The sequence below is a fragment of the Dermacentor silvarum genome, chromosome 4 (genome assembly GCF_013339745.2).
Source record: "Dermacentor silvarum isolate Dsil-2018 chromosome 4, BIME_Dsil_1.4, whole genome shotgun sequence".
Classification (NCBI taxonomy): domain Eukaryota; kingdom Metazoa; phylum Arthropoda; class Arachnida; order Ixodida; family Ixodidae; genus Dermacentor; species Dermacentor silvarum.
The window spans coordinates 100,146,369-100,169,823 of record NC_051157.2 but is presented as its reverse complement, the minus strand read 5'-3'; the positions used below and the strand labels follow the sequence as shown (position 1 = coordinate 100,169,823).

Here is a 23,455-nt window from a genome sequence, read left to right as displayed (position 1 = left end):
GGTTTCGACTTTTCGCGGTTTCTTGATGTCGCGTGACAGACAGGCAAATTGGACGTGGCCCGAAAATACTAGGCAGTTGTGGAAGGCTAATGGCAAAATTGTAGTAGAAACAAATTGGAATAGCTCTACGTTATAGAGCCCCAGGCTGCACACAAACTTTGTATGTGTTTAGAAATGAGAAAATATTAGGTGCTCGATTCAGTATTCGAAGGTAGATTTTGTCCAATATTGTTGCGAGACTGCGTGCAATGGGACAAAGAGGACGTTGATAATTTGGGTGAAGAAGACGACGATTGAAGATATTGTCTTTCCGCCATCTTGGCAGTGCTACAGCTCGCTGTATATATTTTGTAAATATATTTTCAGTTATACCATTTCCCGTGACATTTTGGTGGAGGTGCGGGGTATGGCTTGAGGCGGGCCACGTGCACGACGTCTGAGGAAGGAGAAGACGTGGTAGGATCGAGTGGGGCTATTTCATAAGTGACATCTGTCAATTGTCGCAGGACGCGATATGGACCAGAGTATCTCCAAAGTAGTTTTTCAGAAAGGCCAACGCGCCGAGACGGGGACCAGACAAGGACAAGATCACCCCCACTGAAGCGGGCGTCCCAGTGGTGGGCGTCGTACTTCTGCCGTGACTGCGACGCAGAGAGGCGAAGACGGGCAATGTGACGTGCCTTTTCTGCTGTAGCAATGGCGTCGCGCGCGTATTCACTAGGCAGTGCGTCAGGGGTCGAAATAAGTGTGTCGAAAGGGAGCGTTGGTTCTCGTCCGTATAGCAGATAGGAGGGAGAGTAGCCGGCGGTGTCATGGCGTGAGGAGTTATAGGCAAAGGTGACAAAAGGTAGCGCAGTGTCCCAGTCGTGGTGATCAGACGAAACATACATAGAGAGCATATCAGTGATAGTGCGATTCAGACCTTCAGTAAGGCCGTTCGTTTGGGGGTGGTACGCAGTCGTATTCTCATTCGAATCAATTCGTAATTTTTACTATTCAAACCCCTTTAAGTTTTCGTTCGCACGATCTTTCGAAAAGTTAATGAAAACAGCTGACACTCATTTGCGTGACACCTTTTTATCGTCACCGGCAGCGAAACGCGTGCCTTAAGTACGTTTCATATGGTTCCGAGGAGACATCGCAATTGAGTGTGCAACACCAACATGCCAACGAACCCAACGATGTTACATCTTTATCTACGCGTCTCGGTGAACAAATGCTACCTAGCGAAAGTATGAAAGACAGCAACTTTGTCCACTTACATGTCGATTATGCTTTTGGCATGCAACCGTGGTGTTTGGAGAAACACAAATTGTTTCAGCTTTGAAGGTTGCACGTAGAAAGCACAGGTACAAGGGAGCGTGTTCTTATTTTGTGCGTTACTTCCAAAACGTGAACATTTCCAACTCGCTCAGCTTAATGTCGTTCTAACATTTTTCAGGTTCGTAATACACCAGGCGGGAGAACACGCCTGGTCAATTAAGGTTTCACACGCAGTGGGGATATTTTTCTGTGAAGCTTTAAATTTGTTTGTGCTTTCTTTAAGAAACGATGTTCTCGCTTACCGGTCATTTGTAACTTATAGGCCATGCGATCGAGTTTGACACATTTTCACTGGGAAACGTCTCGCTCGACTCGTAACATTGTGGCAATTCAACAATGCAGATATGTAAGATACACACCCTCGCCCTAGAGCTCGCACTACACACTGAACCAAAGTCGGCCTGCTCGAAGCGTCTCTCAAAGCACATGTTTGCACATGTGGAACGACAAGGTGCGGTTCCACTGCTATCTCGTCAATGCGCATTGACGCCGCTCGGCTTCACTTTTACTAGCTACGTGTTCGCAACCATTCCTCGCTGCATATCTGTGCTATGGCGCTGCACCGCGATCCTCCGTGATCCTCGCCGCCACTCGACACTGCTTCATTTCTCGTTTCCAAGCCAGCACGCCCTCGCGTTCTAACCCAGACTTGTATGAGTATGGAAGACGTTCCTGCTTAGCTCGAGGTTTCTTCCACGCCTTTCTCTCCTTCAGACTCAGTACGCGCTTCGCCCCCCCTTTGTTTCTGTTGGAGTCTCGCGGTTGCAGCCTGTGCATAATGCGTTTTACCTCAGTCGCCACGGTTTGCACTAGCTCCGAGACCGGCCCATTGTGCAAGACAGCTGCGATAGCAGCCAGGAAAGCGGAAGAGAGAAGTCGAGCTTTACTTTAAAACTGACTCGCAAAGCGATTTGGCTTTCTTTGGGCTATACATAAGCATATATCGCGTTTCGTGCAGGTCATCGCCGAAGTGTTCCACGGCGCACAAATGTTCTCACCGACTCCCCTGGCGCGTAAGACACCAATTCAAGGCGAAGGCGAGAGGCTTGGCGGAGCGTCGCCGGAAAAAGCGGTTGCTGTGTCACCGGTCGCTCTCGACGGTAAAATCTTGCAGCCGTTGGAAGGAGGTAGTCCTCCCGAGCCGAAAGCAAGGGCAGATAGCGGCGCGGCGAACAACAGTAGGGAACCCCGAGAACGTAATGTGGTAAGTAAGAGGTGTCATTTCGGCCAACCCTTTTCATCACAAGGCAGCCTCGGTGGCGCGTGGCATAAGAGCTCAGGCAATGCACTGCCGCCTTTGTTAAACGGCTTCACTTTAAAGGATGTCGATGAAGGTGGCACTTCCGGGAAACAGGGTAACCCAAATGGGTCCTGTTGTGGTCTATCTATGCGTGGTTATTTATTTTTACGTTCTCAGTTGCTAAACGGTGTTGTAGCTCGTTCGTTTGTGCTAAATTGCATCTATATACCTTCAGTGCGCACCGAAATCGTCGCTATGTCTAGTGTAAAGTCTTTCTCATAACCGCCATCTGTGTTGTTTGAGCATTTTAATGTACGATAATTAGTTTCTCTTGATGATCTATCTTTATACTGTTGTTGTTCTTGCTTTCGACTGCCTACACCCACTTATCGTATTTAAAAAAATGCTTTTCCTTTTGTGCTCTTTCATGTATGTTTAAACTTGTTCCATTTTGGTGAATGACCAGTCGATTTCTGTTTGATGTTGTTTGATATATTGCCGACTGCTGCCACGAACTGAAAGGGACGCTAGGTTCATGAATCTGCTGCTGCAGTTTTTATCTTCGCCCTCTTCAAGGGGGAATGAGAAATAGTCCATTCAATGCCCTTCAATGGACACCGCGGGGCCAGATTTAGCCTTCCTAGTGGATATAAGGCACCCGCCGTACATCAGGGAAGTAGCTTATTCAAGCTCGGCGAGTACACCGGTATTGGTCACATTCTGCCAACGCGCTATCCGTCATCAACCAAGTGAGCGTGGTTGTCGATAGCAAGCCACCAGAGGATCGTGCGCTGTTCACTCGTAGAGGAAACCACAAAATTAATCGATTTCTATCTCAAGCTGGTCAAGATATTAGCGCTGCTTTCGAGTTGGGATTTCTTTTCAAAGACACCCCTGCTATTTTCGACATGCGCTAAAGCCATTAGCCGTTATATTTCACAAAGTTGTCTGAATATAGTGTTTTAAATTAGAAGTTTCTAGAGAAGTAAGTGACAAGGCGAAGAAGTTTATAATATTGCTTTCTCTGCGACAAGGTTGTTTTCCTATGCTTCTCAGCATCATCGCGTCACCCTACTTTTATTTCTGAGACACGTTTTCGTGCGATGTTGTTTAGTCAGGTACACGTGTCAGAAGATGGCGCCAACAGTGTTAAGTATCGGGGATGCGAAATAAAACATTGCCTACATTAGGACTCAATGTCGTGGACTTGAAAAAAAACAAGTCACAGACCTGCGCGGCACACGCAGCACAGTCACAGCGTAAGCTGGTGGAGCGGCTCAAGAGTAGCTCCAATTTCGGCACCACGCTCACCAGGGTCTTCGCCAGAAAGTCTGTTCGCCTCGTTTTGACGAGAACGATCTGAACTGTGCGCCCGGCGTCGATGGTGAGCTGCGCACGATGCGTTTGCAGGCACGTTAACTAGATGGCGCCACCATACTAGCGGAGACTGGGGATCGCGTTTTTTGCGCACCTCGTTTGAATGGCATCTCGTCGTCTGCGCCTGAACCAGATGGCGCCACCATACTGGCGGAGGCTGCGATCGTCTGCGTCTGCGTTTATAAGGTTTTGTTCCGCTATCACAAGTGCTTGCGTGGCTCAGTGGTAAAGTATCCGACTCGCGCGCAGCGGTCCTGGGTTCGATCCCGGTGGAGACCGGGTGCTTTTTTTCGCATTTCCAGCGATAGCGGTTCCGCGGCGGGGGCGGCGGCGGCGGCATCATTGCGACCCGAAACTGCTATTGGAATGAGCCCATAACAGCTTACGCTGTAAAAAACGAGACCCATTCAACAGGCACCGTGGGTTTCTGCAATCCTGAACTCTCTTTCGCAGGTCGCAACCACGCTGGATCCCCCCGCCGACGCCCAAGACACGTCCCAGCCCACGCAGCCGCGCGCGCGAGCTGCCAACGTGCGCTCTGAGCCACTCAGGGCGCGAAGCCCGTTCGCGATGCGCAAGCACTTCTCGGAGCCGCTCAACGCGAGAGAGTTCGCCGCTGTCACCGATAAGACCGGCCACCGAGATCGGGAGTGGAGTTTGAACTCGCCCTTCAGATCGAGCGAGTTGGACTCGCTCATGACGCGTTCCTCGTCAGCTGCCCGCGGCGCGGCTACGGAGGACTGCACCTACGACACCGACGCCCTGATGCCGAGTTCGATCCCGACGGTCACCGCCACGAGTGAACAGGATGACGAGGCCTCGTGCAACGACCCGACGCTGTCCTCTATCCTCTGCAAGTCGCACAGCCGCCACCGCATACCCGCGTACGTGCTGCTGCCGCCGGCCGACAGTTCGCTCTACGCCGCTGGCTCCACCCCCGAGACGGACGTTCACCTCTCGGCGATAACGGCTGGCAGTGCGTCCCAGCTGGAAATCTTGGACCAAGCCGCAGAGGTGCCAACGCCGCCAACAGTCGTCCCCCGCGTCCGGCAGCGTATTCAAGCGGCAAACGCCCCGCCAGCGGTGGCTGTGGGATACAGTGCGGCTCCGAAAGAGCACAAGGCCCAAAAGTCGGGAGCCGATCTACAAGCAAAGGTCGCCGGTCCATCGCAACCGATGCCTCTGCCTCGGAGGATAAAGGAAATTCTGTCCAGCAACGTCAGCCGCGTGTGGCGGACGTCGCGGGATAATACAGCGGTAACAGTGTGCGCAACCTTCGCGGAGACGGTCACAGTAGAAACGTCACCAACGCCTCGAATCTCACCGAGTACGTCGTTTCCCGTGTCCACGGCGGTCACGCTGTCCAGCTGCAAGGTGCACGCGAGCGCCACCTATGGAAGTCGGCCGCGCGACACGCCTATCTCGCACGACTGCGACGACCAGGCTACGGGAGCAGCGACGATATGTAGTACGAGCGCCGTCGTCGAAGCGTCTTCCTCCAAGAGCGAATCGAAGACGGCTAGAAGGAAGGAAAAGAAAGCGACTCGCAAGAACAGCTCTTTGCCGCGCTTCTTCTTTGGCCGACACCGCGACAGCGACGGCGGTGACGACGCGTCGAGCGTCCGGTCGGAATCGAGCGGTACCACCGATGGCCTGCGACTGTCGGTGATCATGGCCAAGCTGGGCATCCGGCCTTCTTCGCACCGGTTCTTCTCGTCGTCGACTACGACGACGGACAACGGTGGATCGTCGCTAGAGACGGTGCTACCTTCGCGTCACGGCGCCGGCGATCGTGGCGGCCACTTTAGCAACGCCGACGGCGCGTCAGCGCAGCGAGCCATATCCGGTCCCGAAAGTGGCGGCGCGCCCAGCTCGACACTGCTGCCCAGGGTGTGGCCCGAGCCGTCGACGTCTTTCTCGGTGGTCGAGACCAGTGATACGGAGTCGATCATCGTGGACGACTCGTGCGCCGACGCCTTGTCCTTCGAGCGGGAAGTGCTTCGGCGTGAGCGTAGGGATGAACAGAGGCGACGCAGCGCCTCGCCTCCGAGGAGCCCCGCGTACGGGGCCCCTATGGCCTCGCCGGACCCGGAATGGTACTCGTGCTCGTCCCGTATGTCAGAAAGGCTGCCGCCCTTGCGACCTCGCGCGAGGAAAACGAGCGACTGACTCTCGGAAAACTGCCGTGGTGTGTTTGACGCCGCCCCTATACGATTCCCCTTTTGGACCCTCGAACCCCCTATGTACCGTAGCTCCTTTTTCCAAAGAAGAAATGTACGTGTAGCATTGATTGTTGAATCGCAGTTATATAGCAGCCGCTTGTTTGAAAAGGAGCTACCCACTGTTTATTTGCGCAGTGTCTGAACGTGCGCGCGCAAAAACTTCCTGCATGTCATGGAGGGTCATCACCACCACTGGAAATTAATTGCAAATGAGCTAAGTCAGCGGCGTGATTTCGATATTTTTGTAGTTTATGCTAAGGCTAGCACTCAGCTGCTTTTTCATGCTCATTGACATCACCCATGAATTATACGCCGTACCCACCTTGGCTACAGCTAGCCGGCCATGGACGTCTATGGGTCATGACAACGTCCACATTCGCTCGTTTGGTTATCTTGAATTCGATCTGCTGCGCAGATTACGACATCCTGTTTACGCGACCAAGTTGCAAATTTGCATAGGCGATATATCATGTCGAATAGAGATTGATCGTGTGTGCATCACAAAGCGTTTGCGACAAGTGTGAGCATCAACCTAATATTAAGCAGCCATTCGGGAAATAAATTGGTAAACTTTTTAGAATATTTCTAATGATGTCTCATAAAGTAACCATGATGCACCTGAGGACTAAAATGCCATAAGATAAGCGTACTAGAGAAGTTCTCAAAAGGGTGTGATATGTTTGCTCGAGTGAGAGTATGTGGCTATCGTAGGGCCAGCTGTTCGCGTTTTATGCAATAGACAAGCGCTCTCACCGTTTTAATGCAACAGCGTTTATTAAGGGTCCCTTGACGCAGAAAATCCTGCGTCGGCGTCGGTGGCGGAGAAAATCATCCCAAACCACCCCGAACGCGCAGACCATCCGCGTGGCGCAAGGCAATAGTGAACAAAATTGAATTTCTCAAAGTAAAACCCGTCAGAAAAAAGTTGCAGTGGCTTAGCTCGGCTATGCCAGGATATACGTAGCGTTAGCAAAGGTTCAGCTGATTATTCTTAGCTTTCCTGGTTGTCTCCTACGCTCAACCGCTAATTGCCAGGCAACTACTTCGGGATCCGATGAGTCAAGCTTGTCCGTTCTTCTGCGCTGTTGAGCAGCATTTGCGCTCTCCTTCTCCATGGCTATACCACACTGGCAAACGCCAGTCAGAAGCGCAGCGGCTCCAGCGCAGTGTCAGACGTCGACTGCACAGCGAGCGCGCGCCGGCGCCCGTGCGTCTACGACGTCACTCCTCTGGAAAGCGCAGACCGGTGGCGGTGAGTCGCGCGCGGCGGCGGCGGAGTGCGCGAGAGGTGCCGGCTCCGCTGGCACCGGTGCGCAAGCCGTGTGACATCACTGATCCTTGCGCATGCGCACCAACCACACACTTGGTTTCCTGGCGCTCAGGATTTCTTCGCGATGTTCTGCGTAGTATCGCGATGAATTCAATTGGCCACGTTCACACGCCTCCGGATCTTCATTTATTCGCCAAGCCATTGCGGAATTGTCGGCAACGACAGCGCAGATGAAGCGGCACGCTCGGCTCATCACAAACATCACCTGGTTCCTACACCACTCTCAAGAACGGATGCTGAGCAGCGACTTCAATCGATTGCTCTCCAAATCACACTTCTGCGATGAAATTCACCTGGTTCACCAACTCAAGTTTGCACACTCCTGACCCTAACTTGCGACTTCGCCTACCACCTGTACTCTCCCGTAGTGAAACAACTTTACTGTGTCGCATTTACCAACGCCTATTCGTTCCTAATAAGGATGACTAACAGTGCGGCGCGCAATTTGTGCGGGTGCGACGAGACTCTTGAGCACCTTCTGTGTCACTGTCCATCTTTTGACACTCAACAACGTATTCTCCAAGCTAAACTCAACCTCTTAGATAACAGAACGCTCTCGGAAAAGAATATTCTTGGGCCTTGGCCTATACATCCTTGCATGCAAAAGGCCACAAAAGCCCTTCTGGAGTTCGTGAAGAGTACTGGATTGTACGAACGCTTGTGATAGCGGAGATTCTTCTGTGACTGTCTCTGCGAATGACTGGCTTCATTTTTGTAGCGTTAGCTACACTGGCCTAGCCAAGCCCGTTTCGAGCGGTACATCAACAGCCGTGCTGCGCATGCGCAAGGATCAGTGATGTCACACGGCTGGCGCACCGGAGCCACCGGAGCCGGCACCTCTCGCGCACTCCGCCGCCGCCGTGCGCGACTCACCGCCGCCGGTCTGCGCATTCCAGAGGAGTGACGTCGTAGCCGTGGTAGACGCACTGGCGCCGGCGCGCGCTCGGTGTGCAGTCGCCGTCTGACACTGCGCTGGAGCCGCTGCGCTTCTGACTGGCGTTTGCCAGTGTGGTATAGCCATGGAGAAGGAGAGCGCAAATGCTGCTCAACAGCGCAGAAGAACAGAGAAGCTTGACTCATAAGAATAATCTTATCTTAAGAATAATCTTAAGAATAAGCTAAGAATAATCAGCTGAACCTTTGCTAACGCTACGTATATCCTGGCATAGCCGAGCTAAGCCACTGCAACTTTTTTCTTTTCTCTCCTTATCTATTCTGCCCTTTCCCCCTCCCCAAGTCTAGGGTAGCCAACCGGGCACGTCCTTGGATAACCTCCCTACCTTTCCCTCTCCGTTTGTCTCTCTCTCTCTCTCTAAGCGAACTCTCAGCTTCCCCCAATATAAACTCAGGACGTTCTCTTCTGCGACGCTTGGTTTCAGCTTCCCTAGCTCTCGCTTCAGTCTTTGGGAGGCAACCAGTGTCCAGTTGTCTGGTCGAAATCTGCCGAGCCGCCGCCAGAGGCATCGGCTGCAGTCACGAACACTGTTCGAGTTCGGCGCGAACGCGGGCAAACGCGATCGGGGTCCGCAGCAGCTCTACGCGTCCCACTACCTCATCCCTTCACTCCTCTCCACCTGGCATCCGCTATGCTGCGCGATGCTATTTTTATACGCTGCTTTCACTCTCTCTCATCTCTCTCTCTCACAGCTCGACGAAGCTATCGCACAGCTGGTATGGGGTATGGAGTTTTCTGTTTACGCCACGAAAGTTTCCGACCAACGAGAAGTCCACAGCTTCGCTGTAAAACAAAGCAAACATACTGTTGCCCGAAACAATAAAGAAAAAAAAGAAAGAACCAGAAAGCACCAGACCAACTACAATACTTGCTCAGTAAAAACATTCAAGGATCTTTATCTATTTCAAGTTGAAATAACTGCCAATAGCTTTAAAAGTAGTGTTCTCCAATTGAATCGCTTCGCTGTTTAATCCATTTAGTAATCTTGGTAGGCTATTTCGAAGCGTCTGCTGTCCATATAATGTTCTTACTGTTGGTACTTTCCGGGAGTACTTTTTGCGTGTTGCATATATAGGGGTATTGCTTTATAACTTGGCAAGTTGCCTAAGAAAAAGAAAAAAAAGTATAATTGATAAGATTAGAAAATTTGGAGGCGTAGAATAGGGTCGGGAAACGCAGTAAACGGAGATCGCCGGGAGAAACCTTCGTCCAGAGGAGTACTTAAATCGGCGGATATAATAATGGTGGCGATGTAACTTACCTTTCCACTATCCTGAAAACTTACAAACGCGCGTTAACACCAGTGCCTTCTTTAAGTCATAACCGCACAAAAAGTAAGAGCATTTTTAAAATACATAGTGCTGTAAAGCCACAAACAATCTGAACCAGCGCCAGTGCCAATTTCCGCATACATTGCAGCGTTGCTTCGGTAGGTTTATATTTACTGATGGAAGCGGGTTATTCAACACGTCGCCCTAAGCAGTGATACAACGGATGTGCTCTAATCACCTTCGGCGTTGGCTGTGGTAGTTTTGAAGCGCATTGTCATACATAGCAAAGATCACGTGAAATACAATATAAAAAATTATGAGCCATTCAACTCTGTGAAGGTGGATAACCAGCGCAGCTGTTTAGCGCACGAAACAGAGGTGAGACAATCTTTAAAAAACGTACGATCATATTTATTTTCCTAATGGGTGGTGATCGGTAGTGATCAGTGGTGACGACTGGTACGCGCACACATTCTCGAATCACCTTCGTAAATAAAATCTACACAATTCTTCCTCAGAAGCCAACACTGGTCAGGGTAAACTGCAGCGGCACAGTCCAATGAGACGGCAAAATGGAAGTGGGCTGGGCGACGCTGGGACCAGTGTTGGCAACCTTATGCGGCACAGCCCGCCGACGCTGCCATCTTCTCGGCGACGCTGGAACCTACCGCAAAGGCCGTGGGTAAGTTCTCGGCCTCTTCGCCGGGCTGCGGGTGCAAGATTTTTGGCTTGGTCAGGCCGAGCATGTGGTCGCAGTACTTGCATTGGTCGATGTAGCCTTGGAAGTACAGTTCGCGCATCCTGAAGAACGCCATGCCCTTCAGCAAGCTGTCGTTGCTCGCCTGGTGTTGTGGCCAGACTCGTACAACCTGCAGCTCCTCGGCCAGTCCTTGCCGACCTCCTCTCAGGTTTCTGCAGTCCTTCATGAGGCACTTGAGATCGTGGATGGCCGGGAAGGATATCTGCAGGAGCTCGAAGAAGTCGACTTGGCACGCAGGCAGGTTGTCTCCCGTCAGCAGCTTCAGCATGTAAGCAAAGTCGTAGCAGCTGTGAAAGGCGAGCCACGTGGTCTCGTTGGACAGGACCATCCCCGACGTCTTGATGAGCTGGGCGGATTCGTACGGGTCGATGCCTTCGTTGTTGTGCTTGCCGAATTGTATTCCCGAGTGCATCAGCAGGTCGATCGAGTCCTGCACGTAGGTGTCTTCTGAGAGACTGAACTTGAAATTAAACTGCCAGGTGGAGCTTCGGCAGGTGACGAACGGCGATGAACACCGTGGTGCTGCCTGTCTCGGCAGCGACAGAAGCCTGGGCGAAGCCCGACCACGACAGGATCCGCCAGGTAGCTGAGCCTCCGAGGACATCGCTGTAAGCCAGGGCGATGTATGGTTCAGTAGGGTCAGGCCCGGTGAATTCGGGAAGTGGCCCTCCGCTCGGCCCACAGTCATCGGCGAGAGAACACCGTGCTGCATGCCCCGCTGCGTTCAGCTTGTCGGCCCCGTCGCTCGAGCCGATCTCGCGGGACTCGCGCACCAATCACGCGCACACTCGCGATTTTCGGCCCCTTATGCCGACACCAGCACTGATTCCGACACCCGCGCACTTCAATTGACGTCCCCCCACTACGCATGATGCCTTTCCAAGTCGGTTCTTATTACCGACTGGCATGTTAAGAGCGCGAGAAACTTCGGGGTAGCTTCCACTGGTGGCGCAAGGCTAAAGACACAGCGGAGCTGATCGATTCCTAGCTGGTCCTGGCTATTGACCCTTTTCGCGGAGCAGTTTGTTTTAGAGAAACGAGATGGTGCTCACGGCGGCGCGCCATAGTATGGCGCTCTACTCGAGAGAAAAAGAAAGATGCAATTGCCGGGAAGCCTGACAAGCATTCGGGGAGCTTTGAATGCTATCGCGTTCCACTCTTAAAGGTGCAGCTTAAGCGTCCTCCAATTTTTCTTGGGGTGTCTCGCACTGGTACAGCGACATGAATTGATTGTTGCCATGAGGCACCATGTGATGCGGTATCTCATCGTATTTCCTTTTAACTGCGGAGCTGTTAAAACCACCTCACTGGGAACCACTTCACTGAGCGTCCTGCGCTATGCTCGGGAGAGAGAAAGAGGAAATGAGAGATACAGAAAGAAATTATAGCAGCACCAACGAGGTAACGCTAAGAGGTGCTGCCGATGCCATCCACGCTTCTCCGTTTCCCCGCTTTAGCGTTGAATGCTCGCGGTGTCCGTCATTGCAACAGGCGCCTCTGGCGGCAGCTCAGCCCAGCTCCCGCCAACCACGCGCTATTGCACATGCGCCGTGACGTCATTGTGGCATGTCGTCTGCTGCGCGCCGCCCGTGCACTGTGCATAGCTTTCGCCCCACTTCCCCTGTGCTCGGACTGCAAGTGCTTCTCGAGGCGTTCCCCGATGCTACGGACCACGAGGAGAGAGAGAGAGAGAGAAATACGTTTATTCAGTCATAAAAAAATAGAAAATTGTACTTGTATGAAAAGGCAACCCCAGTGGTTTTTCCGGTGAGGTGCTTAGATTAAGTTAATGGTTTCGCTTCTTATAAGGTAGGTGAGCAAGCTGTCATATATAGCTTTGCGGTGTTGAGGGGTCCCTCTAGGAAGGATCCAGTCATTGAGAGTGGCGACTGAGCTCTGCAGCCCAGCAAGGCAGACCACGAGGAAATGCTTATACACTTTTTAACACGAAAGTGTTTAATGCCGGGGTCCACCAAGACTTCACTGACGTATTTCCGTCACGGAAATACGTCATAGAACATAATACAAAGAAAGAAACCAGAAGAAAAAGTTCCACAAACATGCAAAATTTGGAAATCGAACCCACGACCTCTCGGTCCGCGACGATAGATCGCCGAGCGTTTAACCCATTGCGCCACAAACGCATCTGCAGAGAGCTACACAGACGCGCCTTATATATCTAACACTCCTCCGTGTACCCGCGCTCTTGCTCGGGGCGGTGCCGCCGCCTACGAGCAGAAAAGAGAAGTACTGCATTATGACACTAACGCGCACCGACAGAGAACGCTTCGGTGGTCTCAGCACTCCGACTATAGTGCCTAGAATATACATACTAGTGTGCCGACCGTGGGCTTTCCGGTGGCACGGAGAATGATGCCTTCCAACGGCGGCCACCAGACGGCGATAGCCGTACGGACCATGCTATGCCGAGCGGCGTCTCTAGCAAACGCGCGCGTGTGCGACAGACGCCAATGGGCTGTCCCAGCCCGTTTCGTTCTGCGGAGCGTTGGTTGAGGTGCAAAGCGTAATCGAAAGAATATGATTTCGTTGCACTTACAAACGATCGTAGGCACAGTTATCATTATAACGCTACACGATACGGGGTGTTTCTGCGAAAAATACCAATAAATAAATAAGTGGTTTCCGAAGCGTAAATTTTTTCCACAGTAAACTATTATATGCGAGACATGTCCACAAATGCTAAATTCGCACCAAGTTGTATCTAATTACCATAAATTAAATTAATTACCATAAATGACGGTAATTAAACAGGGCACATTTTCATGGGCGACACGCCGTCGACTAATCTTGAAGGAGCGCTCAATGTAGCAATTATTAAAGTGTTTCTCACAAGCGACAGCCGCCAGAGTTAGCCTTCGATCAGCCCTCTTATATTCTTCTCCCACTCGCCAAAACGTTCTGGCCAGTCAACAGGCGCTGAATAATGAGACTTGCTCGTTGTTTGAGCGCTATCCAGTTGTACAATATGGGACAAAACAGGTGCTGTGTTTACACCTCGTTTTCTGCGACATCTCGGTTCCGTCCGTGAACAGACACAAGTGCGAACCACGCGCACAGAAAGAAACCCAGCAATGACATGCGGAGGCACCACATGCTACTTGCTCGAAAGCTACAACGCGCCGCAACCGACTGCGCTTATGAACGCGCATCCGAAGTGCACCCGAAGCGCAAGGGACGCGTGATGCGCCGCTCGGTTAGCATGGTCCCAAACAGTGTCGCCGTCTGGGGGCCTCCGGCGGAAGGCATCACCGGCGGTGCCAGCGTCTCCCATTGGAAACGCCCGGCGGTCGGCACACTAGTAAGTATATTCTAGGCACTATACTACGACGCCTCGATGCCAGCATTCGAAGGGACGCTGGCATCAAGAAGCACTACCAACGCCACCTAGGTGGCGTTCACCGTACTCAGCACAGCGGAGCATGGCCTCCGCAATTAGCTCTGAAAATGTTTCTGAAGTTGATCGCGGAGGCTGCAATTACGACGCGCTGTACGCGCTGATTTGACTCGGTGACGATTCAGTTACGTGCTTTGTCTTGCGCGTTGTATTAGTGTGTCAGTTACGTGCTTCGTCTTTCGCGTTGTGCTAGCGTGTGCAGCGTAGTGCAGCTTCCATATGCACGACGGTTGCTCATGGTCATCGACGTTGGTAGTCGTGATGGAGGAGACGTGCCACCAGGCGTCAGCGTGGGTGCATCAACGCCTAAGGGCGCTTTAGCCACAAAACACCAATAGACATTATATATCAATGTGCAATAAACATTACACTACTTCTGTGAAGACACGTTTCACTTTCGTGTTCTATACCGATTCCTATATAAGAGGGATCAACCACATTTTTTTTATAACTTAGCATCACTTGGCATTATTTCGTATAACTTAGCATCACTTGTATAGCCAGGACCAGCTAGGAACCGATCAGCTCCTGTTAAAGACAGCCGCGTCTCACAAGTCACAGTGGTTTGATTGAATGAAACTTGGTTTATTAAGGGAAAAAGGAAAGGGAAGAGTGCTCACACAGAGAGCAACGCAGGGGCTCACGTTTATCGCACAGGAACTCGCACATAGCGTCCGTCGAACACGGACACGGTAACTCGCGCTCACACTCGCACAGCCTCGTCGTCGCACTATCGAACGCGCACTCGCACTGTCACACAATCCCACAACACAATAGACGCGTCTCGGCCGCAGATCGTGGTGTACAAGGTAGGGGGCGCTAGCAAGCAGCTTGTGAAATAGCTAACATCTCGGCCGTCCTGAAATCTTAACGTCCTCGTTAAGGTAATCGCAGTAACACACACACACACACACACGAAGAACGCTAGCTGTCTTATGGTATGCAGTCGCGTAGTCTGGCAGGTACTACTCGTTGCCTGCGTGGGCGTCTAACTGCCAAAGGCTCGTCGTACTGATCCTGGTCAAGTTGGAGCTCGGATTCATCTGACTCCTCGTCGTCGTCTAGATGAGACGTTTTGGTTGTCGATGACCACGCCTTCAATTGCGATACGTGCGCCGTCGTTGCGTACTTCTTTCTCGTCAGACTCGTCGTCCTCGTCGGACTCCTCTTTCTTTGCTACTTTCCTCCGCTTGGCAGGAGTGCTGGTCCTCTTTGCAGGCCGCTTTCGAGATGCCTTCCCCTTCTCTGCCTTGGGATTTACCGTCTTTCGTTTCTTCGCCTGGCCCTTGCCAGCGGAAGCATGTGTCATAGACTTTCTCTTTCTGTTTTTGGTAGCTGGCAGCGGCTTCTTGTTATCAAAGGGCTTGAGCAGGAAGTTGAGAATGCGATCCGTCCACTCCTCGACCGTGCCACTCTTCTCCAAATCAAGCATACCCAGCAAGTGTTTGTGCGCAGTCTTTTTGAGCTTTGCAACCATCTTTTCTCTCTTCACATACTCTGCAGAGTCCTTCTCAAAGGGAAACCCACTGAACTTGCGCAAATTCTTCTTGATCTCGGATGGCGCTCCTGGGTGGCCAAAGAGCAGTCGATGCAAGCCCTTGAGACTCTCCGAGCGCTCACGTTTGATGTTGTGCTCGATTCGGGGGCAGTCACCCAGTGGTGTGCCTTTTCCTTGCTCTGGTGGGGGCCGCTCGCGTGCCGCTGTGCGGAAGCTAACGTCCAGCCGCTCGACCTTCTTGCGCTGCCGAGAACCTGACAGCTCCAGTGCCTGGTACAGCAGGCCAAGCTTTGGCTCCTCATCGTGACTTCTCTCCTCAGCAGCAGAGTTTCCGTCATCCTGTTTGTCATCAGCAGGGGCCTTTTCTTCCGATGCAGCTTTTCTCACGTTGTTTTCAACCGGCACGCTTTCCGATTCCGACATCACGGCTGCAGCTTGGTCCACAGGCTCCATTCTTTGGTGACTTTCATAGGGCTCCTGATGAGCGAACGGACTGTCACTACAATGCCAAAACCGCAGAGAACCTTCAATTCTTGCATACGCGATGTAAGGCAACTCTGTGAATGTCCTTCCGACCAGTAAATCGACAGATTGCGCTTCATCTGGAACTACAAGAATGGGTATGTCCTTTGCCAAAACACCGTCAATGCATAAATCAGTCTTGCACCTTCCAATGTTTTTTGCCACAGGCACAGTGCTATTTCCAAAACCATACAGGTCTGTTGTCTCAGGAACGATTTCTATGCCGCATCGCGCTGCTCCGGAGGCACGCAGGAGACAGCCAGAACTGCCTGTATCAATGAGTCCAACGACAGTGAACTTTCCATTCAAAGTGACTTCCTTCAGCAAAACGCTTGCGCTCTTGATTTCACATACTGGCTCCGTTACTGTGTTCGCCTCGTTACGCTGCAATGCCTCCTTGCAGTGACGCTGCGTGTGATCTGTTCCGTTGCAGAGGAGACATTTCATCGGTCGTTTTGGTTGCGGACAGTCTCTCGCTATATGTCCGTACTGGCTACAGTTGTAGCACTTTCGCTCTCCTTTTTCGTTAGTCAGAGGGGGTCGCCTGTCCTTGGTACTTCCCTCCTCGACGGATTTTCTTGCATGCAGCGCGCTCACGTACGGAGCACGTGCTTCGTTGCTCGCCGCTCTATGGTCGCGCGCTGAACCAAAAAACGCTTGCCTTTCACGCTCGATCCTCTCGAATTCCTGAATGTCGTGCAGAATATCGTCGTCGTCCTCATGACTTTTTCCGAGTAACATCGTGCTGAGTTGTTTCGAACGTAGTCCTGTAATTACCTGCTCACGAGTGTCCCAAAAATCCAAGTTCGCCTCCTTGCACAACCGCACCTTGGCGTGAAAATAGGCCACCGAGCTTTCGTTGCGCTGTTGCACTCGCTCGTGCATTTTGCGCCAGCGTTCTGCCGCACGCGTCTGGCTCACGAAGGTTCGCCGAAAACGCTCTTCAAAATCGCTCCAAGTTTTGACTTCGGATCTCCTCGAACGCAGCCAGTCTCTCGCCGGTCCGGTCAAACGGGACTTTGCGGTCTCAAGCATGAAAGACTCAGGCCAGCTGTGCAGCGTCGCAGTTGTACGGATATTTTCAATCCAATCCTTTGCTGAGGGTGCGTCCTCGCAACCGTTAAAGCTTGTTATGTTGTTGCTTAGGTCGGGCATCACTTGGAACGCAGCGATTCCACCAGGCGTTCCCGCGGACATGGGCTGTGGCGTCGCTGACGGAGTCAAGCGTTCCAACAAAGTCGTTAGGACGCGGTCCTTTTCCACAAGGGCGTTCAATAGTTCGCGCACGGTAACACCATCACTTTGGTCGGTGCCCATGGAGGAAATCGCCTCACGCACAGTCTCACCAGTAACACCACTCTCGTTGTCGCTGTCGGTTGGGGCGTCTCCACTCCGAACTTCCCTTCTATTCATGGTGCCGCTCAGTCCGTTAGGCCTAGTAATCCCGCTTCTGAGATGTTGAAGACAGTCGTTGGGCCTAGTAATCCCGGTTCTTAGGTGTTGATGACAGCCGTTGGGCCTAGTAATGCCGCTTCTGAGATGTTGAAGACCGCCGTTGGGGCTAGTAATCCTGCTTCTGAGGTGTTGAAGACCGCCGTTGGGCCTAGTAATCCTGCTTCTGAGGTGTTGAAGACCGCCGTTGGGGCTAGTAATCCTGCTTCTGAAGTGTTGAAGACCGCCGTTGGGCCTAGTAATCCCGGTTCTGAGGTGTTGATGACAGCCGTTGGGCCTAGTAATGCCGCTTCTGAGATGTTGAAGACCGCCGTTGGGGCTAGTAATCCCACTTCTGAGATGTTAAAGACAGCCGCGTCTCACAAGTCACAGTGGTTTGATTGAATGAAACTTGGTTTATTAAGGGAAAAAGGAAAGGGAAGAGTGCTCACACAGAGAGCAACGCAGGGGCTCACGTTTATCGCACAGGAACTCGCACATAGCGTCCGTCGAACACGGACACGGTAACTCGCGCTCACACTCGCACAGCCTCGTCGTCGCACTATCGAACGCGCACTCGCACTGTCACACAATCCCACAACACAATAGACGCGTCTCGGCCGCAGATCGTGATGTACAAGGTAGGGGGCGCTAGCAAGCAGCTTGTGAAATAGCTAACACTCCGCTGTGTCTTTAGCCTTGCGCCACTAGTGGAAGCTACCCTGAAGTTTTTTCGTGTTCTTATCATACCAGTCGGTAATAAGAAACGACTTGGAAAGCCATCATGGGTAGTGGGAGGACGGCATTTGAAGTGCGCGGGTGTGGGAATCAGTGCTGTTGTCGGCATGCGGGGCAGAAAAGCGCGAGTGTGCGCGTGATTGGTGCGCGGGTCCCACGAGCTCGGCTCGAGCCACGGGGCCGACAAGCTGAACGCAGCGGGGCATGCAGCACGGTGTTCTCTCGCCGGGCACTGCGGGCCGAGCGGCGGGCCACTTCCCGAAGTCACCGGGCCTGACCCTACTGAACCGTGCATCGCCCTGGCTTACAGCGATGTCCTCAGAGGCTCAGCTGCCTGGCGGATCCTGCCGTGATCGGGCTTCGCCCAGGCTTCTGTCGCTGCCAAGACAGACAGCACCACGGCGTTCATCGCCGTTCGTCGCCTGCCGAGGCTCCACCTGGCAGCTTAATTTTAAGGTCAGTCTCTCGGAAGACACCTACGTGCAGGACTCGATCAACCTGCTGATGCACTCGGGGATACAATTCGGCAAGCACAACAACGAAGGCATCGACCCGTACGAATCCGCCCAGCTCATCAAGACGTCGGGGATGGTCCTGTCCGACGAGATCACATGGCTCGCTTTTCACAGCTGCTATGACTTTGCTTACATGCTGAAGCTGCTGACGGCTGACAACCTGCCTGCGTGCCAAGTCGACTTCTTCGAGCTCCTGCAGATATCCTTCCCGGCCATCCACGATCTCAAGTGCCTCATGAAGGACTGCAGAAACCTGAGAGGAGGTCTGCAAGGACTGGCCGAGCAGCTGCAGGTTGAAGGAGTCGGGCCACAACACCAGGCCGGCAGCGACAGCTTGCTGAAAGGCATGGCGTTCCGCAAGATGTGAGAAGTGTACTTCCATGGCTACATCGACCAATATAAGTACTGCGGCCACATGTTCGGCCTGACCAAGCCGAAAATCATGCACCCTCATTCCGGCGAAGAGACCGAGAACGTGCCCAGGGCGTTTGCGGTGGGTTCCAGCGTCTCTCAGCAAGATTTCAGCGTCGGCGTAGCCGCATCCGCTTTCCAACACTGGTCCAGGTGTCAGCCAGCCCACTTCTATCTTGGCGTCTCGTTGGACTGTGCCCCCGCCCTTTACCTTGACCGGTATTGGGTTCTGAGGAAGTATTGTGTAAATTTTATTTACGAAGGTGATTCGACAATGTGTGTGCGTACTAGTTGTCACCACCGATCACCAGCGACCAGGACAATAAATATGTTCGTACGTTTGTTAAACATTGCGTCACCTCTGTTTCGTGCGCTAAACAGCTTCGCTGGTTATCCACCTTCACAGAGTTGAATGGCTCATAATTTTTTTATATTGAATTTCATATGGTCTTTGCTACGTATGAAAATGCGCTTCAACCTACCACTGCCAACTCCGAAGGTGATTAGCGCACAGCAGTTGTATTAGTGCTTAAGGCGACGTGCTGAATAACCAGCTGCTATCCGTAAATATAAACCTACCGAAGCAACGCTGCAATGTATGCGGAAATTGGCACTGGCGCTGGTTCAGATTGGTGGTGGCTTTACAGCCCTATGTATTTTAAAAATGCTCTTACTTTTGTGCGGTTATGACTTCAAGAAGGCACTGGTGTTAACGCGCATTTATAAGTTTTCAGGATAGTGGAAACATGAATTCCATGGCCACAATTATTACATCTGCCCATTTATGTAGTCCTCTGCACGAAGGTCTTTCCTGGCGATCTCCGTTTACTGCGTATCTCGAACCTATTCTACGCCTCCAATTTTTTTATTCTTATCAATTAAACTTTTTCTTTTTCTTAAGCAACTTCCAAGTTGCAAAACAATACCACTATATATGCAACACGCAAAAAGCAATCCTGAAAAGTACCAACAGTAGAACATCATATGGACAACAGATGCTTCGAAATAGCCTACCAAGATTACTAAATGGATTAAACAGCAAAGCGATTCAATTGGAGAACACTATCTTTAAAGCTATTCGTAGTTATTTCAACTTAAAGCAGGTAAAGTTCCTTGAATCACGTTCCATCCTTAAAGGCGAAGCTTAAGCGTCCTCCAATTTTTCTTGGAGTGTCTCGCACTGGTACAGCGACCGGAATTGATAGTTGCCATGAGGCACCATGTCATGCTGTATCTCATCGCATTTCCCTTTAACAGCAGAACCACCTAGCTGAGCTTCCCGCGCTATGCTCGGGAGAGACAAAGATAAATGAGAGCGAGAGAGAGTGCGCGTGTCATGCGCTATGCTCGGTAGAGAGAAAGAGATATGAGAGCGAGTGCGCGCGTCGCGCGCAATACTCAAGAGAAAGAAAGAGACAATGAGAGCGAGAGAGACAGAGAATGAATGAATGAATTAATTCTTTTATAAAGAAAAGGGAGGACCGAAGGTCGCTGGTGGGGGAGGAGGGACATATGAGGAGAGGTAGACACCCACTAAATCGCGCGATCCAGGCCGCAGACAGAGAAACAAATTGTAGCAGCACTAACGAGGCAACGTAAGGAGGTGCTGCCGACACCATCCGCGCTTCTCCGTTTCCCCGCATTATGGTGGCTAGCCACCATACCCACATTAGCGCCGAACGCTCGCGGTGTCAGTGATTGCAGCAGGCGCCTCTGGCGGCAGCTCAGCCGAGCTCCCGCCAGGTGCGCGCTACTGCGCATGCGCCGTGACGTCATCGTGGCGGGTCGTCTGCTGCGCGCCGCCCGTACACTGTGCATAGCTTTCGCCCCACTACCCCTACGTGTGCTCGGACTGCAAGTGCTTCGCGAGGCGTCCACTGATGCCGCAGACCACGAGGAACTGCTCATACAGTTCTTATAACTTAGCATCACTTGTATAGCCAGGACCAGCTAGGAACCGATCAGCGCCGCTGTGTCTTTAGCCTTGCGCCACCAGTGGAATCTACCCCGAAGTTCTTCGCATTCTTAACATGCCAGTCGGTAATAAGAACCGACTTGGCAAGCCATCATGCGTAGTGGGGGGACGGCAATTGAAGTGCGCGGGTGTCGGAATCAGTGCTGGTGTCGGCATGCGGGCCCGAAAAGCGCGAGTGTGCGCGTGATTTGTGCGCGTGTCCCGCCCGATCGTCTCGAGCGACGGGGCCGACAAGCTGAACGGAGCGGGGCATGCAGCACGGTGTTCTGTCGCCGGGCACTGCGGGCCGAGCGGTGGGCCACGTCCCGAAGTCACCGGACCTGACCCTACTGAACCGTGCTTCGCCCTGGCTTACAGCGATGTCCTCAGAGGCTCAGCTGCCTGGCGGATCCTGCCGTGATCGGGCTTCGCCCAGGCTTCTGTCGCTGCCGAGACAGGCAGCACCACGGTGTTCATCGCCGTTCGTCACCTGCCGAAGCTCCACCTGGCAGTTTAATTTCAAGTTCAGTCTCTCAGAAGACACCTACGTGCAGGACTCGATCGACCTGCTGATGCACTCGGGAATACAATTCGGCAAGCACAACAACGAAGGCATCGACCCGTTCGAATTAGCCCAGCTCATCATGACGTCGGGGATGGTCCTGTCCGACGAGATCACATGGCTCGCTTTTCACAGCTGCTACGACTTTGCTTACATGCTGAAGCAGCTGACGGGTGACAACCTGCCTGCGAGCCAAGTCGACTTCTTCGAGATCCTGGAGATATACTGCTCGGCCATCCACGACCTCAAGTGCCTCATGAAGGACTGCAGAAACCTCAGAGGTGTGCAAGGACTGGCCGAGCAGCTGCAGGTTGAATGAGTCGGGCCACAACACCAGGCCGGCAGCGACAGCTTGCTGACGGACATAGCATTCAAGATGCGCGAAGTGTACTTCCAAGGCTATATCGACCAATGCAAGTACTGCGGCCATCTGTTCGGCCTGACCAAGCCGGAAATAGTGCACCCGCAACCTGGTGAAGAGGCCAAGAACTTGCCCATGGCCTTTGCGGTGGGTTCCAGCACTGCCCACCAAGATTTCAGCGTCGGCGGACTGTGCCGCATCCGCTTGCCAACACCACTTCCATCATGGCGTCTCGTTGGACTGTGCCGCTGCCGTATACCTTGACCGGTATTGGGTTCTGAGGAAGAATTGTTACAATATTATTTACGAAGGTGATACGAGAATGTGCGTGCGTACTAGTTATCACCACCGATCACCACCGATCCGGACAATAAATACGTTCGTACGTTTCTTTAAAATTGTGTCACCTCTGTTTCGTGCGCTCAACAGCTTCGCTGGTTATCCACCTTCACAGAGTTGAATGGCTCATAATTTTTTATATTGTATTTCACGTAAGACAATGCGCTTCAAAACTACCACTGCCAACTCCGAAGGTGATTAGAGCACATCAGTTGTATCAGTGCTTAAGGCGACGGGTTGAATAATCCGCTGCTATCAGCAAATATAGACCTACCGAAGCAACGCTGCAATGTATGCGGAAATTGGCACTGGCGCTGGTTCAAATTGGTGGTGGCTTTACAGCACTATGTATTTTAAAAATGCTCTTACCTTTTGTGCGGTTATGACTTCAAGAAGGCACTGGTGTTAACGCGCGTTTGTAAGTTTTCAGGATAGTGGAAAGGTAAGTTACATGCCCACCATTATTATATCTGCCGATTTAAGTACTCCTATGGACGAAATTCTAGGTCATGACATGACATGCGTGTCATGTAGGTCATAAAACAGCCGCTTAAAATGACAATGACCCAGCGAAAAAACATTAACACTCAAAAACCACTGAAATTAGTTCTGATGTAATTACTAAGTCAAGGAAACACTAAATGATGATGGTAGAAGTCATATTCGATCATGATCATGACTCAGCAAAAATTACGACGACTCAGCAAAAGCAACTAAACACTCAAAAACCAGTGAAATGGGTTCTTACATTGATACTAAGTCAAGGAAACACTAAAGGGGAATAGTAGAGGTAATAGTCATGACCATTACTGAGCAAAAATGACAGTGACTCAGCCAAAAGAGATTAACATTCAAAAACCACTGCAATGGGTTCGGACGTGGGTACATAGTGAAGGAAACACTTAAAGGATGGTGGTAGAAGTCATAGTCATGAGCATGACTCATCAAAAATGACAATGACTCAGAGAAAAAAGATGAACACTCAAAAACGAATGGAATGGGTTCGGATGTGGTACTAAGTGAAGGAAAAGGCTAAAGGTCATTGGTTGAAGTCATAGTCATGAGCATGGCTAAGGCTTTCGCCTTAAGGTCTCCTGGGCGTTGCTAAAGCGACTGCTGAGAACTCATGACGTGAATCTCATGACATGCGTGTCATGAAAAAAACTCGCAGTTTTACCCGAAAGGCGAAGCATTAATTGCTATAGCAAATTAGTAGAGAGCTATACGGAGT

General features: G+C 51.8%; 2 protein-coding genes and 2 pseudogenes across 2 annotated transcripts; 2 read left to right on the top strand and 2 right to left on the bottom strand.

Annotated features, from left to right (window-relative positions):
* Nucleotides 1-10,207: 10,207 nt before the first annotated feature.
* LOC119448790 (CCR4-NOT transcription complex subunit 7) lies at nt 10,208-11,190 on the bottom strand. Its single transcript, XM_037712006.2, has one exon. It carries the CDS (start codon nt 11,188-11,190, stop codon nt 10,333-10,335), a length of 858 nt encoding a protein of 285 aa, XP_037567934.1. The 3' UTR covers nt 10,208-10,332.
* Nucleotides 11,191-14,932: 3,742 nt separating this feature from the next.
* On the bottom strand, nt 14,933-15,814 carry LOC119448789 (protein DEK). Its single transcript, XM_037712005.1, has one exon. The coding sequence runs from the start codon at nt 15,812-15,814 to the stop codon at nt 14,933-14,935; it is 882 nt and encodes a 293-aa protein (XP_037567933.1).
* A 2,472-nt stretch (nt 15,815-18,286) lies between these two features.
* LOC119448788 (CCR4-NOT transcription complex subunit 7-like) lies at nt 18,287-20,282 on the top strand (annotated as a pseudogene).
* A 930-nt stretch (nt 20,283-21,212) lies between these two features.
* LOC119448787 (CCR4-NOT transcription complex subunit 7-like) lies at nt 21,213-22,149 on the top strand (annotated as a pseudogene).
* The last annotated feature ends 1,306 nt before the right edge of the window (nt 22,150-23,455 follow it).